General features: G+C 37.4%; 1 protein-coding gene across 7 annotated transcripts in view; it reads right to left on the bottom strand.

Annotated features, from left to right (window-relative positions):
* Nucleotides 1-26,995, bottom strand: part of PLEKHA7 (pleckstrin homology domain containing A7) — a 171,536-nt gene that overhangs the window by 94,295 nt on the left and 50,246 nt on the right. The window contains exon 1 of one of the 7 annotated variants that reach the window (XM_086749411.1): nt 21,657-22,051. The exons of 5 other annotated variants lie outside the window; for them this stretch is intronic. In XM_086749411.1, the coding sequence (XP_086605537.1) occupies nt 21,657-21,745 (89 nt within the window). In that variant the 5' untranslated portion in view covers nt 21,746-22,051. Of the gene's footprint in view, nt 1-21,656; nt 22,052-26,995 lie in introns of those variants that run through there. One more of the 7 variants, XM_086749413.1, reaches the window with a different exon arrangement.

Here is a 26,995-nt window from a genome sequence, read left to right as displayed (position 1 = left end):
GCACCTTGAAATGTCTGGTCCTACATTCCTTACATACCTACATACTTGTTTTCACTTGTTTTATCAACATTAATGTAAATTTTATCTGCATGACAAATAAAAATAGACATGAAAGCTATTTTGTTGGTATATCAGAAAATAATAATTGAGAGTTACTGTGGGAAGAAAAAACCCACTAGAGTTCTACTTGGAAATAGCTGTATTTTAGAAACAGAAACCAGAAGGTCTAAATATTTTTGTTTTAAATAACAATATAAAAAATAAACAATGTAATTGATTGAAGTTCCAACACTAATGTTTCTGGTTAGTCAGCATGCCCTACAGGCAAGGATAACAAAAATAAGAAAGAAAAATAAAACCCAAAAAAACCCCTGAAAACTCCACCGCACATTCTTATTCCCACAAAGAAACTAAACAGAACTTACTCTTTAACAGACATTTTACTGAAAATAGATTTCCATTAATTAAATGTAAATATTTCACTATTATTTGTTATCAGTAATAGCGTCAGAGTTCCCTTCAACCCAGGGAACCCAAAACCTGCACAGGCAGAACACACCCCAACTCTCCAGCTGCAATAGCAGAGCCACTGCCCAGCAGAGATCCCAGGGACTTTGCTGTGAATTGTGAGAACACCTCCTTGCATTCTATATTGAAGGGTCATTGAAGGAAACAAAAAAAATTAACCTTGACAGCATGTTATGTTTCTTAATAGTCTTCCCCAGAAGTTTATCTGAAGGGAGAAAAAAGACAGGTCTACCATTTCTATTAAATGGTCTTACCCTACCCACAAAATCACAGACGTAAGGACTGTGGTCCCATTTTAAAGATATTTCCTGCTACAGTTAAGAGTAGATTCTTAAGAGCGGGGGAAAAAAAAGAAAAAAAAACCACCAAAACCCATATACATACCATGTAACATCAACTATTTTTGGAAGCAAGAAACCTGCATCTAACGCGAAGTGGCATGTATGAAGACATACGTAAGATGCCAGTTTTCTAACTGCTTACCAACAGAACAGGAAAAAAAAAAGGTAAAGATTTCATTAAATCATTAATATGCCAATAAACAAATAAATACAAGGGAATTACTGAACTTTTTCAACGACTGTCCTTTAAGTTCTGTTAACAGTTTACCCAACATGGCCTCATTATATGCTTGTAGAATTGATACCACCATGTATTTGGTAGAATAGGTAAAGAGAGCACTTAAAATACCAGAAGTATACATTATTTCTATTGTCACCTTATGTAATTATTGAAAAGTGATTGCAGATCACAAACTACCTCAATCCATAAGATAATTACAGCATTACATGGTTTCAGCACCAGTACAGCTCCACAATCAGGGTGTCAATAAGCTAAAGGACACACATTTCACTTATTTTCATCTGGATTCTATTAAAATTGTACTCAGTCAAAGTAATGGGATGCATATACAGGTAGGAATGTCACTCTGATGTAATTATCACAGAATCATAGAATTGTTTGGGTAGGAAAGGAGCTTAAATATCATCCAGCTCTAACCTCCATGTTATGGGCAGGGACACCTTCCACTAGATCAGGTTGCTCAAAGCCCCATCCAGTCTGGCCTTGAACACTTCCAGGGATGGGGCTTCCACCACCTCTCTGGGCAACCTGTTCCAGTATCTCACCACCCTCATTGTAAAGAATGCCGTCCTTATGTCTAACCTAAATCTACCCTCTTTCAGTTTTAAACCATTAACCCTTATCCTATCACTGTACTCCCATCTTTCCTGTAGGCCCCCTTGAGGTACTAGAAGACTGCTATAAGGTTTCCCCAGAGCCTTCTCTTCTCCAGGCTCAACAGCCTCAGCTCTCTCAGCCTGTCCTCATAGGAGAGGTGCTCCAGCCCTCTGATCATCTTTTGTGGCCCTCCTCTGGACTTGCTTGAGCAGGTCCACGTCCTTGTTATGTTGGGGGCTCCAGAGCTGGACGCAGTACTGCAGGTGGGGGTCTCACCAGAGCAGACTGGAAGGGCAGAATCACCTCCCTTGACCTGCTGGCCACAGTTTGCCCACTGAAATTTCATAAAATCCATTTAACATTTATTTTGACCAGCATTCACTTAACATAGATTGTCTGCACATAATTTTTATCACTGACAACTGTATTCTAGATTGCTGAAGACTTGCTATGCTTAATAAAAGTACCCAAATATGTATAGTTCATAAACTCAGTGTTCCACAAATTCTTCTCACAGCTTTTTCAAGGCAGCGAGAGATTTTAAATTTTATCTGCTCTTAGTGTTATGCTATTTTGCAGTTGGAACACTTGAGTAAAGAAGCAAGAATGAGGATGCGGGAGCAATAAGGAATAATACATGCAAGGACACAGGTGAAGGATGTGTACAGGGCTGCAAAATGCCGAATGCCCAGGACAAAATGAATTCTATGCAGTTGCCATTGAGGAAAAAAAACGTTCATGAGAGTCCTGGTTCTATTACAGGAAAATAATCCTTAGTGCTCAGGAACCAACTACTACCTAAAACCACCATGCAAAGGATTGGACTAGCAAGAAATAGTACGTCCTTCAGTAAGCAAGCAGCACTGCAATACACACAGCCCAGGTCATCAGCTTTTCACAGGACTTTGCCTTAGGCAAACCAAATTCCATTAACAACAGAAAGTCATATTAAGCACTACAGGGATTTTCCTTGCTTCCTAATAATCCTCTACAACTAAGATGTTCTCTTCTGTTCCTTGAGCTCCTACCCATTCCCTGGGGCTGGAAGTACAGGTAATTCCAGCTCTCCAAAGAAATATCCTGTCCTTCTGTTCACGCAGTAACTTGTGTATAACCATATTATAATCATATATATTATATTCATATATAATGATACAACTTTTCAATCAAGATCACTATATATTCATAAATTCAAGAATCAAACCCAAAGTATTAATTGGCCTATGAGATTCCAAAAGCAGCAGATTTTTTAAAATGCAGATGTTCAGAATGTTGAATGTGGGGCATTAGCAGCAGTAGTTGTTTCTACAAATTAAATCTCAATGGTATCAATTAGCAGATTTCTCAGGAAATAATTAAAATGGGATTCTCAGTTCAGTCTTCACAACATCACTTCTACCACAACCTCTACAATAGAATAGACTCTTAGAAAACTTTTCATCCTAAATTTTCTCAGAATCTGTCTGTACAGGATTATTTTGTAAATGAGAAGTTTCAGACTCTTATCTCCAAATATTGTAACAAAGCTGCACATCTATTGCTCCAGGCTCTGCCACCCTCAATCTCTCTAAATTACTTATCTCCAAGCAAGATTTTCACTTTACATTACTTTTACTCCAACCAGCCTGCAATACCACTGTGGTCACTACAGAAATCCTCAATTAGAAGCAGACAGGCAGACTGTGCAGAGACATATTTTATCTTCCCCAAAAAAGCTGAAATTCAAGACGCATCCATCTCGACCTTTATTAAAATATTTTTCACTAACTTTCCACACTCTTCAATCATGGAAAACTATCAGGCATCTGCAACAAGCTGGCACCAAAATGTACAGAGAGAAACAGAATATTAAGTCCTTGAGTTAGAGAATAACATTGCTGTGGCACACTTTCTCTTCCTTATTTCTGCTTTCTTCATCTCTATCTAGAGCTCTCTGTCTAGTGCAGGTAACACTTCCTGATCATAAACTGAGAATTACTACAACGCAGGCAGTAAAGTACAGATTAAGGCAGAACTTGTAAGATGCCAACTTATGTTTCCTTTTGTCAGTCCTTAAGGGATTCTTACGAACACTTTTATAGAAAGACATCTTAAGAATCAATACTTGTGGGATGAGTTAAAAATGTAGAGAGGTAATCTTAGAAAGTGTAAGTCCACTTCTAAACCATTGAAGACTGAATTTGTGGTGTTCTCACCACTGGTAAATCTGAGTTAATTTATAGTCGCTTACTGATATACCAGCTTTCTTATAGTGAGCTCATTTAACTGCTTCATTCCATCCTTTATAGTGCTTTGATGCCTTTATTCTAAAAGGCATATTATAATCCAAACCTACATGCTGTTCCTGAACATGTGAACGATCAACTTTGTGGATTTTAAGAATGTCAGTCACTGGGACATCTGCCTAGCCTCAGTGACTAACATTCAGCTAGCCAGGTTAACACACCATAATGATCTCAAGTAATTCTTATTCCATGAGCATTTCAAGGGATCTTGAACTAAACTGGTGTCAATATATTATATACATTTAAAGCTAAAGCTAAATTTAAAATATTTTTCCTAAAACAAGTCTCAGAACTTAAGAAACTATCTTAGATCTAAAGAAAAACAGGTATGTGGTAACAAGGATGTGTGTAAGTGGATTACTGTTGCATATGGTGTTTTGAGATAAACGCACACTTCAGTGCAGTACTACTGAATGAAAATCACAACTTCCCTCATCATTCTTAAAATCATGGAACTGATAGGGGTAAAAGCACTGTGAAGACTGGAAAATCAAGAATAGAAAACTTTCCCTGCTAAGTGTATAACTTCCACTATTCAGAAGTGGGATTCACAACAACTTTTAAGGCTCTGAAAAGCAAGTATAACTCTAAAGTGACTTCTCCAATACAGTCTTCCAAAAATAAATTTATAAAATTTTGTACACAGAAGAAAATCTTTACAACCCAATGCTATTCTTTTAACAAGTGATCCATTAAAACTTATCACTTGAAACACATTACGAATCGTCACCATGCAGTAAATACACCACTGTTTATTCAGACGGCACAGGCACGCATCCAACGTGAACCTTCCAGGACGAGACGCGTCCACACCTCTGCTGTAAGAGCGCTAGAGAGCAATTCCGTACACAGGGCCTGCGAATTCCGACCCACGGCACCAGCCAGCAGCTCCTGTGAATGTTGTGGCCCTTTCATCAGGCCAGGGCCAGAAAAAGCAATTAGCAATGATATTTCACACGGCTGGCAAAAAGAGCCGTCTGAAACAGTCACCTAGACAGTATTTCTTTATACAACAACATCAGGTAAAAAAAAAAAAAGTTTTGAAAGCCCAGTAAAGAAATCCTACTTCATCCTGAAATCCTTTCTGAAACATTGTAAATGTTCATAATGGGGCTCTCAGTAGCAATTACTCACTTTGAAGCTGTCACTCAACTGTCACCATGACAACAACAAAAACCCTTTCATGCCTAGCGAAGACAATAGGAATTTTAATTACTGCCAGTCATTCTGCTGACAGTGTGAGTGAAACAAAATTCTACTCTCCAAAAAAATACAAATACCAACTAAAAACTTCAAGAACAATACCATTTTTTACTCTCAAACACCCTGCTCTTTATATTTTTTTCCCCCACATTTAGATTTCACATTTGCTATTTACCAAATACTTTGGTGAATATGAATATGGCAGAACTCTTTTCACGTGGATGCAGAGCAAGTTTTGTAAGTCACCTCAGTGGGAAATCTCAGATGTTTATCTGAGACTGACTTGGCTGAGTCACTACCATCACAGACTGCTGAACTGCAAAAGACTGGAGGCAAAGCATCTCATGTCTTCTAGTTGTTCCCAACAGGACGCAAGACTTTAGTCTTGGGGAAAAATAAAGACAAGTGGTGTTGTGGGTTTTTTAAAAATAATTTTCTAGATAGTGTTTTGGAAAAAATAAAATAAAATCAAAACCATCATGTTTTGGATCCTGCAGATTCTTAAACATAAATCCCTGACTTGACAGGGCTATTCACTACTCACAGTGTGCATAAACAGTCCTGGAGATTAGAAAATATTTTCAGTTCTCTGACAAAAATACACAGGGGGATAAAAAGAGAAGCACTTGGTCGTAATTTTTCTCCATGCTACCATAGAACACAAACTACAGGAGTTATTTTGTATAACAAAGAGCAATATTTTTCTCTAACAAGCTGGCAAACGGATACAGCCTGATAATCTCATAATCTGCCATTACTTGTAGCTGTTCATACAGTACACCTTATTGTCAGACAATAACATCCGAAGTACATTTGGAACATCAGGTTAGATCACAGAACAAAGAAAAAATCCACTATGACATGTAAAAATCCACCACAATGCAAAAAATTACTGATAATTTTTATCAGGAAATGTTAAAAAAAATATGATGCAAGAATATATAAATGAAGATAAAAATGCAAAATGGCAGAAAAAATTAGTATTTATACCAGGTTCAGAGTAATAATTTTGCTTAGGAATTTTATAATATATAAATAAGGGATATGATACTGTCTACATAATAGGGATAACAAGATAATTTTTTTTTACAGTGAGGGTGGTAGAACACTGGAGGAGGTTGCCCAGAGAGGTGGTGGATGCCCCAACCCTGGAAACATCCAAGGCCAGGTTGGATGAGGCTCTGAGCAACCTGATCTGGTTGAAGGTGTCCCTGCTCCTTGCAGGGACAGGATTCTTTAAATTTTAAATGACCTTTAAAGATCCCTTCCAACCCTAACCATTCTATGATTCTATGAATCTACTGGAAGTGTAGTTAGATTGCCCAGGCAAAAAAAAAATATCTTTTGATATTAAGGACATTTGTTTACACCAGAAAAAAAAAAGAAATAGACCACTAGGCATGTAACCTTAGATTATGCAAATAAATTCATACAGGAATATATGCTATCTTAATCAGTAAAGTATTAGGATTCCTTCTCCCATGTTTTTTTAATCATGTGTACCTACTTGAAGTAACAGTTGCATTCATACAGATTCTTAAGTATTCAGGGATGTCAAAAAGCTACTCCATTATACACGGAAATGTACATTTACGGATAGAAACAACAATAGTTGTTTAAACAACAACAACAACAAAAAAGACAAAGAGTAAGGCACAATGAATGAGAATCAATTCAAATTCTCCATGACATGAAGCCTAGATTAACATTTTAGGCACAGACTACAGCCAACGTGATGAACTGCAATACAAAGCCCAAAACAAAGCAACAGAAGAAAAGCAAAAAGGAAGAAAGAAAAGTTACTTATTCTGATATTACAGGATGTCCTGAATAGGAAATATGGATTCAATCTAGAAAAGCACTCCTGTAGAAAGAGTTCCCAAATAAATATTCAAGGACATTTGGGAAGCATCAATACTGAGAAGTTTCATGTTCAATGGAGAGAACAAACACACGCGTTCAATACAGCGAGGAGGAGTAAGTTTTTATCGATCAGTAAGATCTTCACATCAATGAGAAGGCAGTGTTACATGAAGAATCATGAATTAACTAAGATGACAGGAAACTCAAAATTTTGGGAGGAAGCATGAAACTGAGCATTTGAGGAATTAAAGTCTGAACCAAATATACAGTTTCACTAACACCACAAAGACTTAGCAAGCCTGATCAAAAGTACGGAAAGTGCAGCATGAAGCAAAGTACTTCACAAGTATTGCAAAAGTCTCAAATCTGTCCAGAGAACATCCCAGTAACTTTTTTGCAGGAACTGATCTAAACCACTGCTAAGTCTTCAAAAGAACCCAGATAGAAAAAAAGAACAGTACATGTTGAATAGCCCACTGCTGTTAGATACAGTACGTAAACAATTTTCGTCTCAGTACTTAGTTTCCTACGCAGATGAATAGTTTCGTTTGTTATTTTTTCTAAATCAAGGGCATTGTTTCTTTTGTCATCCAAAATTCATTAAGGTACTCACTCAATCAAGTAGCAAAGACCAAAGAGTTGACTATTCTCAGAAAATACATACATATTTTTCTAACAGAAAAAGGTGTCCTTCTATGAAGAGTTAGTGTCGAAGTACTTATTACTGCAAGGGCAAGAAGTGGTGGGGAGTCAAAGCCCTTCATTTCTGTATATTGTTCCAACTCGTGACCAAGCAACCCTGAGTGCTGATTGCCTTTCTAAAATGCACCATTTAACAATTATCAGCTTATTCAAACAACTTAGCAAGTTCTACAGGCAGAATGTTCTAAATCAGTACAAAAAAAAAAAATCTAGCATGTATATTGATTAGAAAAATCAACTAAATAAAAATCCATAGCATTAATACCCTGTATTTACTTTGTTTAAACCATTATACTATAGAAGTTAACAATCAAAACCTGTAGAGGCTTTATTGCTAACACTGATTTAAACCAAATTTCCTATAGGGACCAAATGTCTTATGGAGACCAATGGAATTATTTACATCAATATCTCGAATTCAAAGTGGGTTGGTAAAGACAGTAAATCACAAAGATACAGTGCCTGAATAAAAGGGTTTATGAAATATTAATGTAATCAATCCTTATGACAAAAGCCTCAAGTGATATCAATTGCCAGTACCACTTGAGAAATCCAAGCCTTTTTAAGAAGTGTCAGAACGAGCTATTTGTCTTACAGTTGATCACTCATAGCTGTGCTTATTAGGAAGAAACACAGAGATGTGCAAGTTATTCATGTCATGGTATACCTAATCTGCGAAGATGCAGTGGATTTCACTTCAACAACAGGTAAGATTTTCTAGTGCAGCAAAACTAAAATTAAAAAAAAAAAAAAATTCAAGATTAACAAGCCACATTGTGATAGTGGTTTTAGAGTTATATCTTTAGATACAACCATTAAAATGGTAATAAAAATACCAAGATTTATACACACATGTGCACACTTACATCTCATAGCTGTATTTTCCTTTTGGTATTAAAATTTGTTCCTATGTTCTTTAACATAGTCTTACAGGTCAGGTGAGAAACAAGTGGTCTCAGCTGCATACTACACCTTTAATTAACTGAAAATGAAGCATTCCTGAAAGTCTCATCTAAAACAAAGGAATAAGCTTTCATCCTGCCAACTACCTAATTATTAGCTTAAATCATTCAAAACATTTTGCTGTCTATCTTTAGCACTTTGACTTGCACCTTAATCATATACTGTCTACATAAAAGGGATAAGAAGAATGATTCTGTCACTGCAGTCTTTGGTTTTCCTCTGTTCTGGGAAACAGACCTCATCTATTGGCAATATTTAATTACATATGTGCTCTACAACACTTTTATGATGGATTCTTTAAATTTTAAAGCTTATTGATAACATTATAAAGTGATGGAAGCCAGTATCAATTATCAATATGCACTCCCAATATTAAAAAAAAAAAGTCAGTAAGTAATCAAAATTTTGTTTGTTGAATTCTAAAGCCCTCATATGCACCAATTCATCAAATCCTATAAACGCTGCAGTTTGTACTATGAATAGAAACATTTGACTTCTGTTGTATCGGAACACTAGTTTTACTAGGAAAAAGGAGCAGTGACTCAGAAACAACAGCTTACAGATACCAGGAATATTAATTATATTAATCAGACATCTACTCCTAGCCCAAGGGCTACTGAAATTATTTCAATAATTATCTCACCTTCCTGAAAGATCTTAAAAGTAAAGAACTTCCAAATTCACAAACATCAGGATATATGTTATACAAGGCAAGTAGCATATTAAGAGCAAAATATAAATATTAGATTTCAAAGGTGGAAAATTTCAGCATGTGTTAGAATTTTAGGGAAACCAAGTTCCAAGTTAAAGATACAACCACATCTTTCCAAGCAGCAAACAGAAAAATGGTACATTTTAATTTGTTTTATATACTTAGTACTTCTAATATTTAGAGAAAAAGTTCTTCACTTGTTTACATCACAAAATTATTCCCCTCAAAAGCGTATTCAGACATGATCGCTATCTGTTACTTCTCACACAAAAGTCCTTTTGACTCTACATTCACAATAAACCACAGTTAAAAGCCTTTTGCTCTTCACTAATCGAACAACAAAAGAAGTCCTCAAGGAATTAATCTTAAGATACTCTCAGTAAGAGTTTCTAGGGATTACCCAGTGACCACACATACATTTACCGTCTGATTAGATTCCCATGTATTTCCATGTACTGGGATCAAAACTCAGTGATCCAAACAGGCAGAGAAGAGACTACACATTATTTGAAACATATTTGCTGGGCATTGGTATTTGTAAAATAAAAGCATCTTACATGAACAAAAATAAGACTAAATTATTACAATTTTCTTTTCAAAAAACACAAAACAGAAAAGCAAATTAAATCCTAAGAAGAGCAACAGCTGAGAAAGTAGAGAGATTCAGGACACAGGGAAACAACCTTCATTTCTTCTTCAAACACCATTTGTGTTACTGCTTCTGCTCTCACTACTTTGGCAGCATTTTTCCAAACGAGTGCAAGAGGATGTCTGCTTAGGCAAACACCAAATTACCAATCACATCTCACCACGGTAATAGAATTATGGGGTTTTCTGTGAAAATATTAATTGAAGTCCATGAAGTAGCTTTACAGTTGTTGATATGAAGACTGCAAAGTCTCCTCTGTCCTAGAGGCATCTCCTATTTCTGCTTTCTGCCTTTTCTTTAACACCAAAGAAAACTTCCTCAGCTTCTGCATATGTGAGGATTCTCCATACAAGAACACAGCAACACGCATAAACGAACGCGTCATGACAACTTTGAATTCAGAATAAATCAACAGCTGAAAGGAAGTAACAGACACCAACTGGAAACAAATGATGATGTTTTAGGCTTGAAAGAATGGTCTTAGAACTAAGTACCCGTGGCTTTTGGCATAGCTCATTCCAAGTTTTAGAGACAAATACTGTCACGTATCAGAAGGCTGACAGTAGTACAACAGCCCAGTAAAAGCAATCCAATCCTTACATTCAAACTAGTTTCTGCAGATTCATATGGGACAATTAATGCCATAGGAGTCTATGAATTTGCTCTAAAGCCAATTTTCCTTCCACTGCCCAGAAAGGGAATCTTTCTTTGAAAAAACTAATTCAACCAGTTACATTTCTAGAAGGTGAACCACAAAAGCTTGCACAAAGCTTGGTGCCTCCAGCTGGGCTCCAGTGAAGGTTGCCAATATTTCATCAGATTTCTATGAAGTAAATAAACACTCACAGCTTGGATCCAAGATGCATGTCTTAACACTTACAGATCTCCACTTCCAAATCAGTGCACTTAATGATCCCTCCACCAAAAAAGTTCTGGCTAATATTGAAGCTGGGCTTAATAGGAGATATGTGATGCAATGAGAAGCTGATTAAACTGTCAAGAAAAACAACGGCATGAGGATATTCACAACTGGAAAAACAACCAATGAAGAGGCAATAGTTTAAAAATAACAGAGCAGAGAACAGATTCATTGGGACACAAGTACTTAACAGAGCCAACTAGGCAACAGTATCGCTTCAAAGAACCTAAGCCCAGTTCCTGACCCCTCCAGTACTGAACTAGAAAACACTAAATGCTGCAACCTACTACATATCTGTAATGCTTCCACCTTCCAAAAATTCAGAGTCATAATATGAAAAACAGAGGTTATGGCAGCATGCTTGTGAATTTGATAAAACATACTCTACCCAAGCTTAAGCTGAATCTAGAAAGAGTAAAGGATATTGTAGAAGAATATTTTAATATACATTCATATTAGTAAACTACATAGGAAGCTTCTTTCAAAGTACTGCAGTAAATAAACTATGCAAGCTTAGTAAGTACAAACATTCAATAACTCAGTTGTTAAGAAACTTTAGGTTTTAAAACACGGAAAATTATTACATTTAAGCAACTGAGGTTTTCAGAACAGCTTGTGCTTAAAAATAAGGGGCTTATATTTAGGAGCTGTTAGCATCTGAAATACAGTAAATCATGACCCAGCGGGGTGAGAGGGGGCAGAAAAGAATATAGAGAGAAAGCACAATGGAGTGAAATCAAGGCCCATGGTGCATACCAATAGAAAAGTTTACATTAGCAAATCCACTGCAGATTTGCCTAATGTTTTCAGCACATGGAAATAAGGGAGATCTGGCAGACAGCAGCAACAAATCCAAAAAAGAAAAACATTCCGTCAGTGAAGGAACATAAAAGACTCTTAGTAGGCATTAATAAATCAGTTCTGCTTTTCCTCAATTGTAACAATTCTGAATTGCAAACTGAGATTTTAGTATTACAAGTTGACACAGGCCACGTACTAAATATTCTGCATTTTATCCATCTATGGTAACACAGTGCAGGGAGAAAATAAACCTACTTGTAAGGTTTCTACATGAATAGCTGGAATTGCAATAAAAACTTGACTGAATCTTTCCTCATCCAAAAGCTACATCAACACTTGCTACTGTTCTTCAGACACGACTGAAGAGCTCACAAAAGTTGGAGATAAAACAACACAAGTATCTTGCTGACACACCTGAAAAATCATCCTAATTAAAGTCCAGTTGACCTGCAAGACAACATATATAGATTCCTCTAACTGATACACACACACAGTCTTTTCATTAGTGTGAACAATTTACAACAGAGAAACTCTTGTGCACAATGCTGGCATCTCTGACATCACCTGGAAACCACCGTCCCTCACATCACGCCAACAGAAGACAAAGGCACAATTAAAAGACTCCACAACTGTGGGTAATGCTCCAAGTTTGTCTTTTACTTCCCTTCAGGCAACTTTTAGAGCACTGGAAAAGACAGACTGGCTGCAGGAAAAGGAAAGGAAACACTCCAGCTTTTACCTGAAAGTGGACAGGAGGAGGGGAGGGAGATCAGTAAAAGGTAAAATAGGCTGAGAAAGACAATTAAGTTTTCAGAACAGTAATAAGTGAATAATTACTCTTACACACCAAGAATTACAAATTCTGTAAACCAGGACATGTTTTAAATCTAGAAATCCTACCTAGTCAACAGCAGAAAAGCGTATAACAGCTTTTTTTCCTAAAGTTACTCTTGAATAGACTCAAACAGAGGGAGTAACCTGGTACGAAACCAGAGCGGGGACAGAGCTAATGACATCTTACAGCAAGAAAGACAAGCTTGAACTTGATGCAGTTTAACAGGAGAACCAAGAAATGGATTTTTTAAACAGATGGTGCAGTTAAAGCAGTAGGTAAAACGTGGATTACTTCCAGGGGAAGAGGAGGATAAGAGCTACAGAGCTCTAAGGAGTTTCAACCCTGCGGAGAGCCAAGGCCTCTAGTAGGAGGCTCAGCACATCCTAAGGGAAAACGGACAGGGCTTCAACATTTCAGGGAAAGGGGCAGCAAAGCGCAGGCACAGTTGGAATTTGGAGAGTAAAAGGAAACAGCAGAGATGCTGACCCACTTCAGGAAAAGGCAGTAGACAAATGGAAAACAGAAGTACATGGACCAGTTGTAGAGGGTCCAGAGGAGGGCCACAAAGATAAGAGGGCTGGAGCACCTCTCTTATGAGGACAGGCTGAGAGAGTTGGGGCTGTTCAGCCTGGAGAAGAGGAGGCTCCAGGGAGACCCGATAGCAGTCTTCCAGTACCTCAAGGGGGCCTACAAGAAAGATGGGGAGAAGCTGTTCAGCAGGGCCTGCTGTGATAGGACTAGGGGTAATGGTGTTAAAATAGAGGGAGATAGATTCAGATTTGATATAAGGAAAAAAAATTTCACAATGAGGGTTGTAGAACACTGGAACAGGTTGCCCAGAGAGGTGGTAGATGCCCCATCCCTGGAAACATTCAAGGCTGGGTTGGATGAGGCTCTGAGCAACCTGATCTAGTCAAAGATGTCCTTGTTCCTTGCAGGGGCGTTGGACTAGATGACCTTTGAAGGTCCCTTCCAACCCTCATGATTCTGTGATTCTAAGTAACATCAGGAACGTCATAGCAAGCAAAACTTAGTAGTACAGCATCCAAGAGGTTCCAAGCAGAGAGACTAACGCACAATGACGTCTGGAAATGACATGGGTATTAATTGTCAAGAAAGCGCTCTATGCCATCTCATCTGTCACGTGAGGTAAGCTGTATCCGAGGCAGACATGCCAGGGAAGCTGCATGGTTATGTTGTGCCCCGGCACCCTCCCTACATGAGATCACAGTCTCAGCCATTACCATCTTCTCCACTGTAATTGTTTGTCTTCAGCAGATGATTATTCCTTACCTAGAGTTATGAGTAAATGAAACCTCTTACAGGACCTGAAAACCTGACGTAAATGTTGAAAAGGCTAGCACCACCAGCATTATCTGCATTGCAGTCATCCCAGCAGTGTATAAAGGCATTTACACACCAACAGGACCGACCACTTGCTTCAAATAAGTGTCTTTAATTTAAGATGGCTCTCCTCAGCATGTGAGAAAGAAGTAGTCTATTTTTTTGAAAAAAAAAAATCCAAAAATGGAATGTGTAAGTATCCGTTTATTAAGTGCTCAAATTTATGCTCATTTTCTGCAGGAAGATGTCCTTCAAATCAATTGCAGGACTCATGAAACTGGATTAACAATGTCATAAATCATACATCTGCCAAAATAACAGCATAAAAAGTGGGACTAAATATAACCTACATCTTATTTGAATAGATACTATCTATATTTAACAGTTTGTTATAATTCAAATATTAGCTGACACTTATTCAAATTTAAGCATAAATCACTATATTAGTTATAATTTTCCTATAGCTAATTGTTTTAAAAATAACTTTTAAGCTTCTGCAATGTCATCATTTCTGATTTAATAAGTTTTGAATTTGCATGAAGAAGAAACTTGCAAATTTATGCCTTTACAAATTTTCTGCCAGCGCTTCAACTTTTTTCCTCCAAACCAAATTGTAACAAATTCCTAGTTTACATTTCTTAAATTATCAACTAAATGGTGCACAAATCAGGACCGTTTCTCAGATCACCCTTTAAACTGCAGGATTTATTAAAAGTCGATGTTTCCTTTATATATGTTAGAAAGAACATTATTTCTCTCTAGGCTCAATTTCTAAGACACAAAGTTAGTTTCCATATTTAATTTCAAACCCAAAGTATTAAGAGCATGAACTCTCAGTGTTATAGGACGGTTCTTTGACGTACATTTTGCTAACCCAGATCCACAAACACACCAAGTAAATCCCAGAAAGCCTCCAGACACACCCCTGTAAGGATTTTACAAGGATCCAAGAGGTATCCAGGAATCTTCAGCTCTAAGAGAAGCAATCATGGTGTAAATCTTGGGAAGTACACTCCTGAACTAAGAGCTATGGTAATTCTTTAATTCTGTAAGTAGATTAATCAACTGCTGAGGCAAGAAGTGGTAATGGAAAGAGGAGAAGAACTGAACAGAGTTCTGAACAACTGACATAATTCAGGAAACCCAGTCAGTGTATATTTACACCAATAGAGCAATTTTGTTTTGGAACACACACATGCAGAAATTCCTCTAAACCAACAGAAATAATGCACAGCGTTCCAAAAATAAACAAGCTGCCCTTTCATGATGAAGTCCTCAAAATAATGAAAGTACAAAAGGTTTTACACCTGAATCTCTAGTTACACTAGATATTTTCCTGTTTTTTTTTTTTTTTTTTTGTAATGAAGAATATGTAGGAAAACAGCTGTTAAGAAAAAAGGACACAGAACTTGTTGTGACTGGTTCTGCTGGCCAAATATCTGTGTCATTAGAAGAACTACAATTACATTTCTGTGTATAAGAGCCTGAAATACCAGATACCACAAAATAAATACAATGAAATATTCAAAGTTTCAGTTAGAATTAATTAGAAAAGTAAATAATCCACATCAGAGCCATTGCTTTGCATCATACGCAGTTCATACTTTTGTCTCCTTTTAAGGACACTTAGAAGATAGCATTATCATAATGCTCACTTTTTTCCCTGTTTCCTCTTTCCTGTCAGAATGATTTACAATGAATTGTTGCAATCTGCCACGCATTCATCTGATTACAGCCTTACCAGCAAGTGCAACCTGAGCCATGCTAAGAATGTGGACAGAGAGCTGAGGAACCAGCAGGTAACGTGCGTTAAGCAAGCCAGAAGCAACACACGCACCTGAAGAAGGCAATACCCAATATAACTCAACACAGGTGAAACCAGCAACATACCACTGCCAACAGTTTCACAAAGGGCTTGGTTTAGCATAGGGACAGCATCGAGGTGTTTGCAGTTTTCCAGTTGGTCCTGTAGATCACAGGAGCCACGTGTGGGGTTGTGTCAATCTACTGGCCACTGGCACAGAGCTGAGGCTTTTCATTTCCAGTTCAGATACGACAAAAAGGGGAGAATTTTTATTTTTTTAAAGTGAATAAAATAGAGTGAGGAAAAAAGGGGAGGGCGATATAAGAGGCAGGAGATCAGGAAGAGAGAAGAGATTTCGCATACCAGTGGCATTTTGTAAGAAAAGCATCCTTACCTAGCTCCACTTTTCCAAGGAAGCAACCGAGGAAAGTCATGCAGGAACACCACCACCACTCCACACTATAATCAACATCTCTCACTCACAATTTTGTGCTTGTATCTTCTGGACAAAATTTAGAGATGGTGATCTTGCAACCCGCCCCATCTTATAACAGTTTTCCTATCATTTTGTCTTCTCAGAGAGCAGCCTGTACTTAAGATTTGTTCCCTGCAAGCAAAACTCTCTTTTCAAGTTCAATCTTGCTTAATGAGTTACTTTTTATTATGTGAAGCTTTTTAATGCGTTGTTTGTTCTGTCAAGCCCAAATAACTGCTGACATTCTAATCATGAGGCCCCTTGGAAAAAAAAAAAAAGTTTTTCTGCTTAAAAGCAATCTTTATATTTGCCTGTAATGCAATTATATAATGTTTAAACCATTTAAATATAAAAATAGCCTGCCCACATTTTAAATATTGCAGAGGATAAAATATACAAAACTGTCTTCTTCAGATTTTGATCGTTCCCTCTCTTACTTACATCAGAATTTAAGATATGTGTTTTTAGACATAAAGCAGATAGCTAGTGATAGCAGCACCAGTTTTCTTCAGTAGTTCTTCCCAAGTCCTGAAAAAGGAATTATCCTTCTAAAAAGCAGAGACCAAGCTCCCTCTCCCAATATGAAAGCTACATTTTACTGTAGGCATATATAAAAATCAAATTCTATGGGGGAAAAGCTTCTAAGGCCAGCTCAAATTTAGCACACCATGTTCTTGCATATATTCTGTCAATTTTGTCAAAATTTTGCCCTTCCCTTTCTCCTCCTCTTCTCCCTACAGGGGAAAGGAAATGGCTCTGAACCAACAAAGACCAAAAAATACAGCAAGTTTTGCTCAATGGATTTAGTTATTCCAAGAAAAATGCAGCTGTAAATCCCTGTTGCACAGTTGCATACTGCTGAATATTCAGAATAGCAACATTAAATAGCTACCCAGGATTTCGGTTAATGCTACCAAACAAGCAAATATTTTAATATTTTTTGTTATTCTTGATTGCTATTTGCCTGACCTCGTTATTTCTCAAATATTTAGTTTAACTAAACTTGTCAAATTATGCTACAAACTTGTCAGATCATGCTACAAATAAAATTCAGTAACTGTTGCTTTTCTTTAAAAGCTTTCGCTTTCTGCTAACACTCTACAACATGGAGGTGATCAAGGTTTATTCCTCTATCTAAAATATAGCAGCATTTTTTTTTTAATTTAAGAAACGGATGCTAATTAAAGACCAACATTTCAAGTGGGCAGTGGCTCCCTCCTCAAAGGAAAAGCAGCAACCTAATGCAGCAAATCTCCTCCTTTTCCACAGTTAAGCACTGCCAGTTTGCTGCTCAGTTTCAACTATGACAGCTTATTTACGATATTGCTATGACTGGGTGGGATCTGCATTATTGCATTTGGAATCAACTGCAAAGCGCATTTGATTCATCTTGAACACACAAAATTACAAGTTTCCAGTCTCCCTCACTGGATAGCTGTTGGGTTTTTTTCCCCTCCTTTTCCTATTTAGCAGACATGCATGATTGCAAGGAAGTCTTGATCTGAACAGCAGCCTTTTGTTCTGAACATGGTTTCCATCAACTTCCCTAGCAGATGAAATTCCGGTATTACAAAGGGCTGCAGAAGGTTCTGATATTGGTTAGGCCAAAGGACCATCACAGCCCTGGTAAACCCTAAAAACTGTTCTGCTACCTTGAATGTAACTACTGAAAATTATAAATCTCTCAACTATGCAGAACACTCATGTCTTGACCCCTCTGCATTTGTGACAGAAACAAGAAGATTCTTTCTAAAGAGGGATGATCTTATGAAGAGCATCACAGCCCACCAGCAGAATTCTCGCTGCGTTACAGGAACGCCAGTGATTGCTCCACAGCTGGGACAGGGTTGGGTTCTGTATCATCTCATGTTTCTGTATGAGGAAAGAGATACAACTCCTCCTACTCAAAAGGAGTCCTTCTACTCAAAATTGGGTTTGAATGTATATTTTTAAGGCAAACACAAAAACGATGACCACTTTCTAAAATGGCAGCAATCTGATAATACGCCAGTGGAGCTGAAAACTCTGGCTTCTCTTGTCAAACATGGCTACAACACCAGATCTTTCTTTTCTCTTTGCAAAAGAAAAACTCATAAGGCTACCATCATCTCCTCTAGCAGCCTAAAGCAATGAGAAACAGCAAATGTCCTTACAAAAAAGGTCTCTTGCCACACCAGGGTAACTGGGAGACATAAGCACAGCCTTTGCAAGCTCTGCCAGAGAAAACTTTGTTCTTCATCTCTACTGATTAAGCCTATGAAAATCAAAGCATTATAAGCATATTTTTCAAAGACTGTATTTCGAACAGACTTCCTTCTACGCTATATGATATATAAAAGAAAGCTAACATTACAACATTAAGTAGCCGAAAAAAATGCAAGCTACCTGGCTAATATCATTCTGTTGTATGACATAGCTGTTGTAAGATAGCACTGTTTACTGTATGCTTTGGCTGCCATTTCAAGTTTAACCACCAATACCGATTTTACATTTGCTGCTACTTATCTTAAAGCAGAGAAATCACAATGTTAATATTTTCTTTGAGTTTCTATATTAAATACCAAATCTGTAAAAAACAAAGACAATTAGCTACTCGAGGAAGTGTTTTTCAATCCCACAGGAGTATTTTCTACAACTAATATCTAGATCAGATCTCTTATGTGGCACCACAAAAGAAACAACAACAAATTTGTTATCAATCTCAACATAAATTCTATTAATCTGTAAATTTTGCCCAAATATGGAAATGCTCGCAAAAAAAAAAAAATCTAATTCTGCATTGCATGGATACCAAAGATGCATTACAATATGGCTCAAAAACACACTACCCTCAGATGAACTCCTGATATATGTCATTCCGTAATTCACAGCCAACCAAGAGATCACGTCACCTTGAGTGACCTAGTTTTGGAGACTGTATCTTTGTTATCTCCAAGATAAAGTATAAACAATGTCCTCAGCAATCTTTAGAAAACATGAAATGAACAAAATACTGATTTTACACCCTTCCAGAACAGATCATCATCAATATTTCAGACCACATTTCCACAAAAATATCATACCAAAACTACTCCTCCTCATGTGTAACAGAAAACACAATCCATTCCAAACACCATGCGATTCCAATGACAATTCTAATCTCTAGAAAATTAATCTTATCTACACAAAAGGCAAAGTTTCCTGAAGACTGAGCTCTTCCAGAACTCTGTTCAAGGCTTTTATGCCATCCCAGATGCAAGCCATATTTAACTGATGTCTCTGCCAACATACCAACTTAGTATGATGTATACTAACCTTCCCCACTCCATAGAGATTATAAACCATTTATGATAAACAACAGTCTCACTGCCTATATTTTACTGGAAAATGTTCACTCATCAGAACATGACAACTAAACTGGAATAAAAATCCTAATTCAGTGCTCTCTCTGTAAACTATAAACAGATGTATGTTACTATTCTGAAGGAAAATTCTGTACTGAGGATGAACTCTAAAATGACTGCAGGAATACTGATTTTACACAGTTGGAGCTGTCAAATTATCAGTGGTTGTACACATTTTAAAAAAAAATAGTTTCTCTTTAGAGGTACTGGAACAAAAACGGAGTCGCAAAGTCAGAATGATTAAGGGAAATAAGTCCACCCAATTCTACATATATAAAATGGGATTTAATGATCTCAGTTGCATACCATAGAAACTAGTTATCTTATCTGAAAAGTGTTAAACATATGCTTCACTGAAATGCAGAATAACTACTTTAAAACATGTAAGAAACAGAGAGGAGAGAACGAGAACTTTTTAAAATGCAGTTAAATTACAGGGATCTAAAAGTTCAGGAAGTTCAATCTACCTCTTTTGACAACAGAAAGGTGAGACTTGGAACTCACTCACGAGACCTTCATTCTGTCCAGAAGGTCACTGTGGAAACGAGGGAGATGGGTGGTAGGCTCTGGTCCTTCTGATCTCAGGGAGCACGAGTGGAAAGGTGTGTGTTGGACTAACTATCTAACATACATTTGGGAAGAGAAGGCTTTCCCATCAGTTGCCATTTACTGAATTTTTGTTGTCTTCAACTTCCAGCTTATTCATACCTACTATCACAAAAAAGGCAAGAGAAAAGGAGAAAGGCTACTAGACTTCAGCATCCTCCAAAATCAGGCCAAAGGACAACAACCATGAGCAATCATTGTGGTTGACCTCTAAGTGGCTAGCTCCGGTTTCAATAAAACCATACTCGTACCTTTGACCAGACAGCCTGGTACTGTAACAGAGACACAAACATGCAAAAAAAGTGCAGGAATTTATTTCAAGAAACATACAGAGAAATGGTTAAATGAACACTATGCAGAACCACTTCTATTTCTATTCACAAATGGCTATCACTGCAGCCTTACAAACCTAACCCACACTACTGTGTATGCTGCAGTTTTATGAAGATTATTTGTCAGGTTCATTCTCTGGTATGAACATGTTAATAATTAACTTCTTCTCTTACCCTACTCTCCAAATGCGTTACAGAAAGATGAGTAATAGCACAAAACTCCTGTTCCAACTCCAATTTTCCCCTCCCTCTTGTTATTATTGCAGCATGAGAGGCAGGGACTTCAGATTTAGACACAATAAACAGAGATTACATTCCTTTATTAAGGTGTGCTGGAAACCTGAGATCTTTCAGACAAAGAAGCACTGTAACACATTCCCTCTAATTATTAGGCAATATTACAGTCTTCCACAGCAGGAACAGTAATTTCATGATTAGAATCCAACCCATTCAATGGAAAACTGTTATACAGCATTCTCAGAGGAAGGATTTTTAATAAAACAGGACTGTTGAGTAAAAAAGATAAAACAAGGAGCCTGTATGATTAAGCTTTATCACAACACTAGCATTTATCACCTTTCCACACGCACACATTTTTTGTGAATTGTCTTAAAAGCATAATAACAATAAGTATTTTTGTGTTTATTTACCTTATGCAATTCTGCATGAAAAGACTTAAAATTATTAATGTTTCTAAAAATCTTTATAATTTCCATTTCTCAACACCATAGGTATCTGGTTCCTAATAAATGACTGAAATATCTCAATATATAACTCATTTTAAAAATCTCCAGGGTTAAAACTTCATTTTTTCCAGTCAGAAACACTCTCACAATATTTAGTACATTTAGAAATAAAAAAAAAATATTTCCTTTAAGTAAATGCAAATCTAATTATAAAGTCAGGCACAAAGCATTCTAAAACTGTATTTATGTTTTTCAGCTTATTAATTCTGAATTCCTATTTTTTTTCAGAGAACAAAGAAATGGAAACAAAAAACCTGTTAACACAAGCATCATGCTACAGCTCTATATGCAAGTGCATTAGAAGATAAAACTTAAAACATGATATACCTGCATGACACCTGGTAGAATGGATATCCCGGCAGAGGAAGAGAGTTTGAAAATCCAGACTGACTCGACATTGCCTTCAGGTGTTGCATCCACTTAAATCGCTTCTATGTTCCATATGTTAATTCCTTATAAAAAAAATACATTCGTATGTATCCATCTGTACATTTGTTCAAAGCTAACTAAAAAGAAACCAAGTGCATGTTCAAAGGTCTTGAAGATTCTGCCTGCATTTCAAACTGCTTCCTCAGTAGCAAAATCCCTAAAAGCCAACACCCTCGTGACATCACATACTACACGATCAAAACCACGCAACTGTTTCAGTGAGGCAAGGACAGTCCGTCATCTTTGACTCGACACGAAATCCTGCGCCGCATTCCTCTGGAAAGCAGGGTGCCTTTCAGGCTGGCGGGAGGCCGGGAGACTGGCTGCCTTCAACAGCAGCCCTGCTCTGGCAGGCAGCCAGCAGCCGGCAGAACTTCTTGCCAATGCCGCAAATCCCTCCCAGCAGCTCCCGAAGACCCAGACTGCAGGTGAAACGCGATTTTAGCCGATGAGAAGAATTTCCTTGGAAAATGCATGAGAACCATGACCTTGCACTTAGTGAGAAAAATGTCTTTTAAAAATTTCAGTAAAATGTACAGTGCATACTATTGTGTTATAAGTGACATCAGATTGTGCTGCACATTATAGTATTACAAAAAAATCATAGTTTTCCCCTGCTGAAAACAAATCCTATCATGCCACACTCTCAACTATGAGAAAGCAGGAAGAAAGCACAGGAGGTGGAAATCTTAAACCACATTATTTAAGCTACTTGAAGATATAAATAAAATTATGTGCATGCATTCCTGCAGTAATTTACTACAGCTTAAATCAAAGAAATATCAAAAAGTGAGATTTCTTTTGATATAGAGCACAACGGTAAGTTACGTGGAAGTTTATTTGGGCTGCCTTCCTCAGAAGAGGAAAAGACAACTGGAAAGCAGTAAGATGCGAGTAGCTGCAGTGTAGCCGGGTGGCATGACTAATGTCAAATAGACTTAAACGATTATCTACCTACTCTGCTCTTGGAATAAAGAGGGTGTACAGTGCTCTCATATGAAGACTTGCTTAGTTTAAGCAAAATATTAAATAAAACAGATTTTTAGATTATTTCATTATCTGTGCTAACTGCACTGGAAAACATTAAAATGTTGAATTTAACACCTCTACTCCAAGGTATATTACGTATTCTCATACTATTTTATTTCGTTTTTCAGTTTTGAAACAAGACTGAATCGGTTTCACTTGGTTTATCAGAAGTTTGTAATCAACATCTCAGTCATTAGGAAAATGGTACAAAACTCTGTTACTATTTTAGGTACCTTTTAAAGCCTGACTTAAAAGGATGGGAGCTTGTTCTTCTACCTTAAACATATCTCAAATTTAAAATCAAATCTGATCTCAGTGAAATGTTTAGTTTCTTGATTTATAGTGTTTTAACAGCACTGTGATGTTTTACATTGCCTAACTATTATTTGTGAAGGTATAAAAGCCCAGCAGTTTATTTGTGAAACATGGTAACAACCTTTCCAACGGCGATAACACAGCAGGGGGAAAAAAACCCCAAAACAATCACACACTACAGAATAAGAATTGGTCCTCAAAAAATGGGAATGCTTATTAATTAGCTCTGCACACTGTCACACTCAGTCAAGCAACTGACTGTTCCCACCAGCTACAACTTGGGGAATCACAGGCCATCACAGAATAATATGCAGATACCGTAACTCACTGCATACGGCACCCATTTCTGAAGTCCTATTAAAATGCCAGGATAACACAAAGAGAGCACAGTTTTCCCAGAGAAGTAATTTTTTTTTTATTAGCCCAACTGATATGTCCGGAAAAAAAACAAACAAGCTTCTGGGTACATCATTTTGCAGAAGTTTTTATACCTCTCCTGGCTGTAAAGAAAAAGCTTGAAAAGGCAATTCAAGCACAAATGATGTTGTGGTGTCAGCTGAATTTTTACAAACAGACTTGAAAAAAGCAGCTTTTATAAACATAATCTCTCTCATGCCTAGCACGGAGCATTAATTCCAAAACCCACAACTCTCAAAAACCACACAGGTAACAGCAAAAAAAGTTACGTGCATGTGAGAAGAAGAAAACCCTGCGAGGCCTGTCCGAGTCGCCTGTCCCTGCCACCTCCTCAGAGGGGTTCGGCTAAGCGCGCACGTCCCCAGAGCACTTGCATTCCTACCCTGCATATTTACTCGTTTTTTATTTGGTGCCTCCTTGACACGGATAATCACAGCATTAACACATTTATCCAGTAATTCTCAACTCAGAATAACTCTTCTTATTCCCAACCAGGATTTAGGGTGTTTCCATTTGATTTGCCAGCTGAAAAGCATGTTAGTGTCAAGTCAGCAGATTACAAGCTTATAAACCAGGAGTCTTATAAGCTGCCAGTGGCTTGCCATACCATTTTGCAAAAAATCACTTAGTCCCTTAATGCTTAGCTTATCCACATAATAAGGAAAATACTGGCTGAAAGCAAAGGAATGGTGCTAGGTTACATTTTTTTTTGTAATTAAGTATTGAAATCCTCTGATTAAAGAATTCTGAAGGGATAAAACAGCTGTAGAATTTGAGGGAAAACATGTGTGGGAATATTCAGAATAGAGCTTTCTTTTTGTCTCCTGCTCCTAGCTCTAACACAACAGAAGCATTATTGCTCTGAAATTTCAATTTAAATATAAAAGCCATTTAAATTTTAAAATGTGGTGGAAGCTACACAGTTTTTAAACAGGTGGACAGCATTATATAGCATTTAAAAATGGGGATAAGCAGAATCCTTCATCGGTAAGCATCATCCCAGTTCAGCAATTTGGAAACAGGAAGATAAAATGTGGCATAAGAGGGAGAAAGGGGGAAGAGAAAATCTGGTAAGGACCAAAGAGAAAGCCTCCACACAATGATACCCAACATTTACCAAGTGCCCCTTTTATTTCTTTCCTCATGTAGGCTTGATTACACTACAGAACTACTTCTGGGATCCACACCTACTTGCTAAACACCACCTCCAATAAAAGAGACAAGTGAGTTTCGTTCCAACTGCAGTCATCTTTGTTTCAATTTTACTTCCGTGGTTTAGTGCCAGCAAACTTACTTAAAAATAACCACATCAGTATTGTTTGGCATAGCACGCCCTGTAGTACTTATTACTTTGCTGGAACAAAATTAAACAAAGAAGATAAGTTTGACGCACAAATACTATGTGTTCCAGAATTTACAGTGACCTTAATACTGAAGTAAATGAACTGCTATCCATTACAGCATTCAATGCTACTAGTTGAAAAGGTATGCAATACTTAACCAAAGTGTAACTGCACTTCAAAAAGCAGGGATAGGCTGAAAGGCTGGAGAAGAGCAAGCTCACAACCACTTTCAGGTATTTCAAACAAGCAGCATCCTTGGCAAACTGATCAACAATTAGTTTCAACTAAAAAGGTAGACTGAAGGAGAAACAGAAACTAACTTAATGACAGGCATCTAAATTAACTTCATCAAGTCTAGAATGCACATTGTAGACAGTTATGTGATGACATATCAAAATGCATATAAAATGTTTAGTATTCATAAAAATAGAACGAAGTGTCATGCAGAAATTATTGTAACATCAATACCATAAATCAGTAATCTACTTCCATACAAAGTGTTACTTGTGACATTTTACTTGCCCGCTAAGAAGTATAGTACAGACACTAAAACAGAAGGAAAAAAAAACTATAGGAAACGTAGGAAAAATGATTACATAGTTTGAAAATAACATTATTACTTACAAAGAAAATATTACAAAGATATTCAATGTAATGAGCAGTACTTAGACGACACAATGGTAACTTTTCCTTTCTGCAAGAAACACAAGAATAGAGAAATACTCAACAACATTGAAGAATAATGGCAAATTTGAAACTGAAGGAGGACACTATCACTGAAAACCCAAAACTCATCCAGAGTTAAAGACCAACTGGATATTCATATAGTGAAAAGCAAAAACAAACACAGAAGTGATTACGGAAAAGCACTGGAATGAAATAAGACTGGAAACCACCACCAGAACTTGGGAGAAAACATCCATGTGAGAAAGCGTTATCTAACCTTGCCTCTTTTCTGAGGCACAGCAGCGGATTCAGTGATCGTGCATAATCTCTGCTGCACTCCTAAACTTGTTGGTCAAAAAACTGGACTAACTTTTTTTTTTCAGCCTACTTTACTAAGAAAATTAATTGATCATTGTCACATAAGCAGATACAGAATAAGCAGGTTAGTTGTTGTTTTCAGGTAGGCTACCAAATGAAAAATAAAGAAAAGTTAGCAACTTCTGAAAGAAAACAGGCAGCACATGAAGATGCTTGTTTTCTGACTCTAATTAAACTGAGTTCTCCAAAGCAAAAGACACATCTACCTTCTCCCTCTCTCCTACTCCGCCTTCAAGTCTTTAGAATTTCCCGTTTACCTGCCCTCCAAATACTTGGTTGTTCTGTTCACCTTTCAGTAGCTTTCAGTTTCTCCAGCCCCTCTTTCCCTCCTGCTTTCTTGCGTGTACATGGCACTATCCAGGTAGGCCTATTGTAAGCTTGTTCAGCTTGACAGCCCATTTGTCTAGCCTAGAGACAGCTGTCTGTAACCCACCCTCTTCCTCCCTCAGCTTTACATCATTCCCAGTAAGATCTTTAAAAAGAAGTAAACATCCCGAAGAGCAAGCAACAGTTGATTAAACAACTGTTTCACACCTCACAAAGACACTGAAGTTTCCCCACATCTTCTCCATATACGCCCTGTCCATACACTGTCATGTCCTAAAACATATCTAGTGATGCTGACACAAAACTGATTCAAAAGGCAAGATACCCAAGAAAACTCAGTTTTAGAAGGTAACAGTGAGTGTAAAGCTACCCTCTCAAACTGAACACTGGAACACAAAGTCAGCATCGCTTATGATACAAAAAATAAGTGAAATCTTCTCTGGAAGGAGCTTTAAAATTGCAGTTGGGCCCCATGTTAGCCACTGAAAGTCCGGACAGGTCAGATGAAAAAGTAGTGGCAGGGGGGATGGCAGGATGGAAGAAAGAGAGATCTACTTACTCTTTCCTTGGTATCCAGGCGTGAGATTTGAACTCCACTGGCTATCACCAAATACTAGCACCAGAAACAACATACAGGTTTTAAAACTTTCCAAGCACTATGCTTCATCATCTGTCCCCGTAAGTTTGTCTTTGTTTCTTTCAACCAGGCATCAGATGTGGAGCTTAGGAACCTTCACCAAACAGAGCCATGGCCCAGCCACT

Source organism: Chlamydotis macqueenii, chromosome 5 (genome assembly GCF_036417535.1).
Source record: "Chlamydotis macqueenii isolate bChlMac1 chromosome 5, bChlMac1.mat, whole genome shotgun sequence".
NCBI classification, from domain to species: domain Eukaryota; kingdom Metazoa; phylum Chordata; class Aves; order Otidiformes; family Otididae; genus Chlamydotis; species Chlamydotis macqueenii.
The sequence above is the reverse complement of the archived record's forward strand: the minus strand, read 5'-3'. Positions and strand labels throughout refer to the sequence as shown.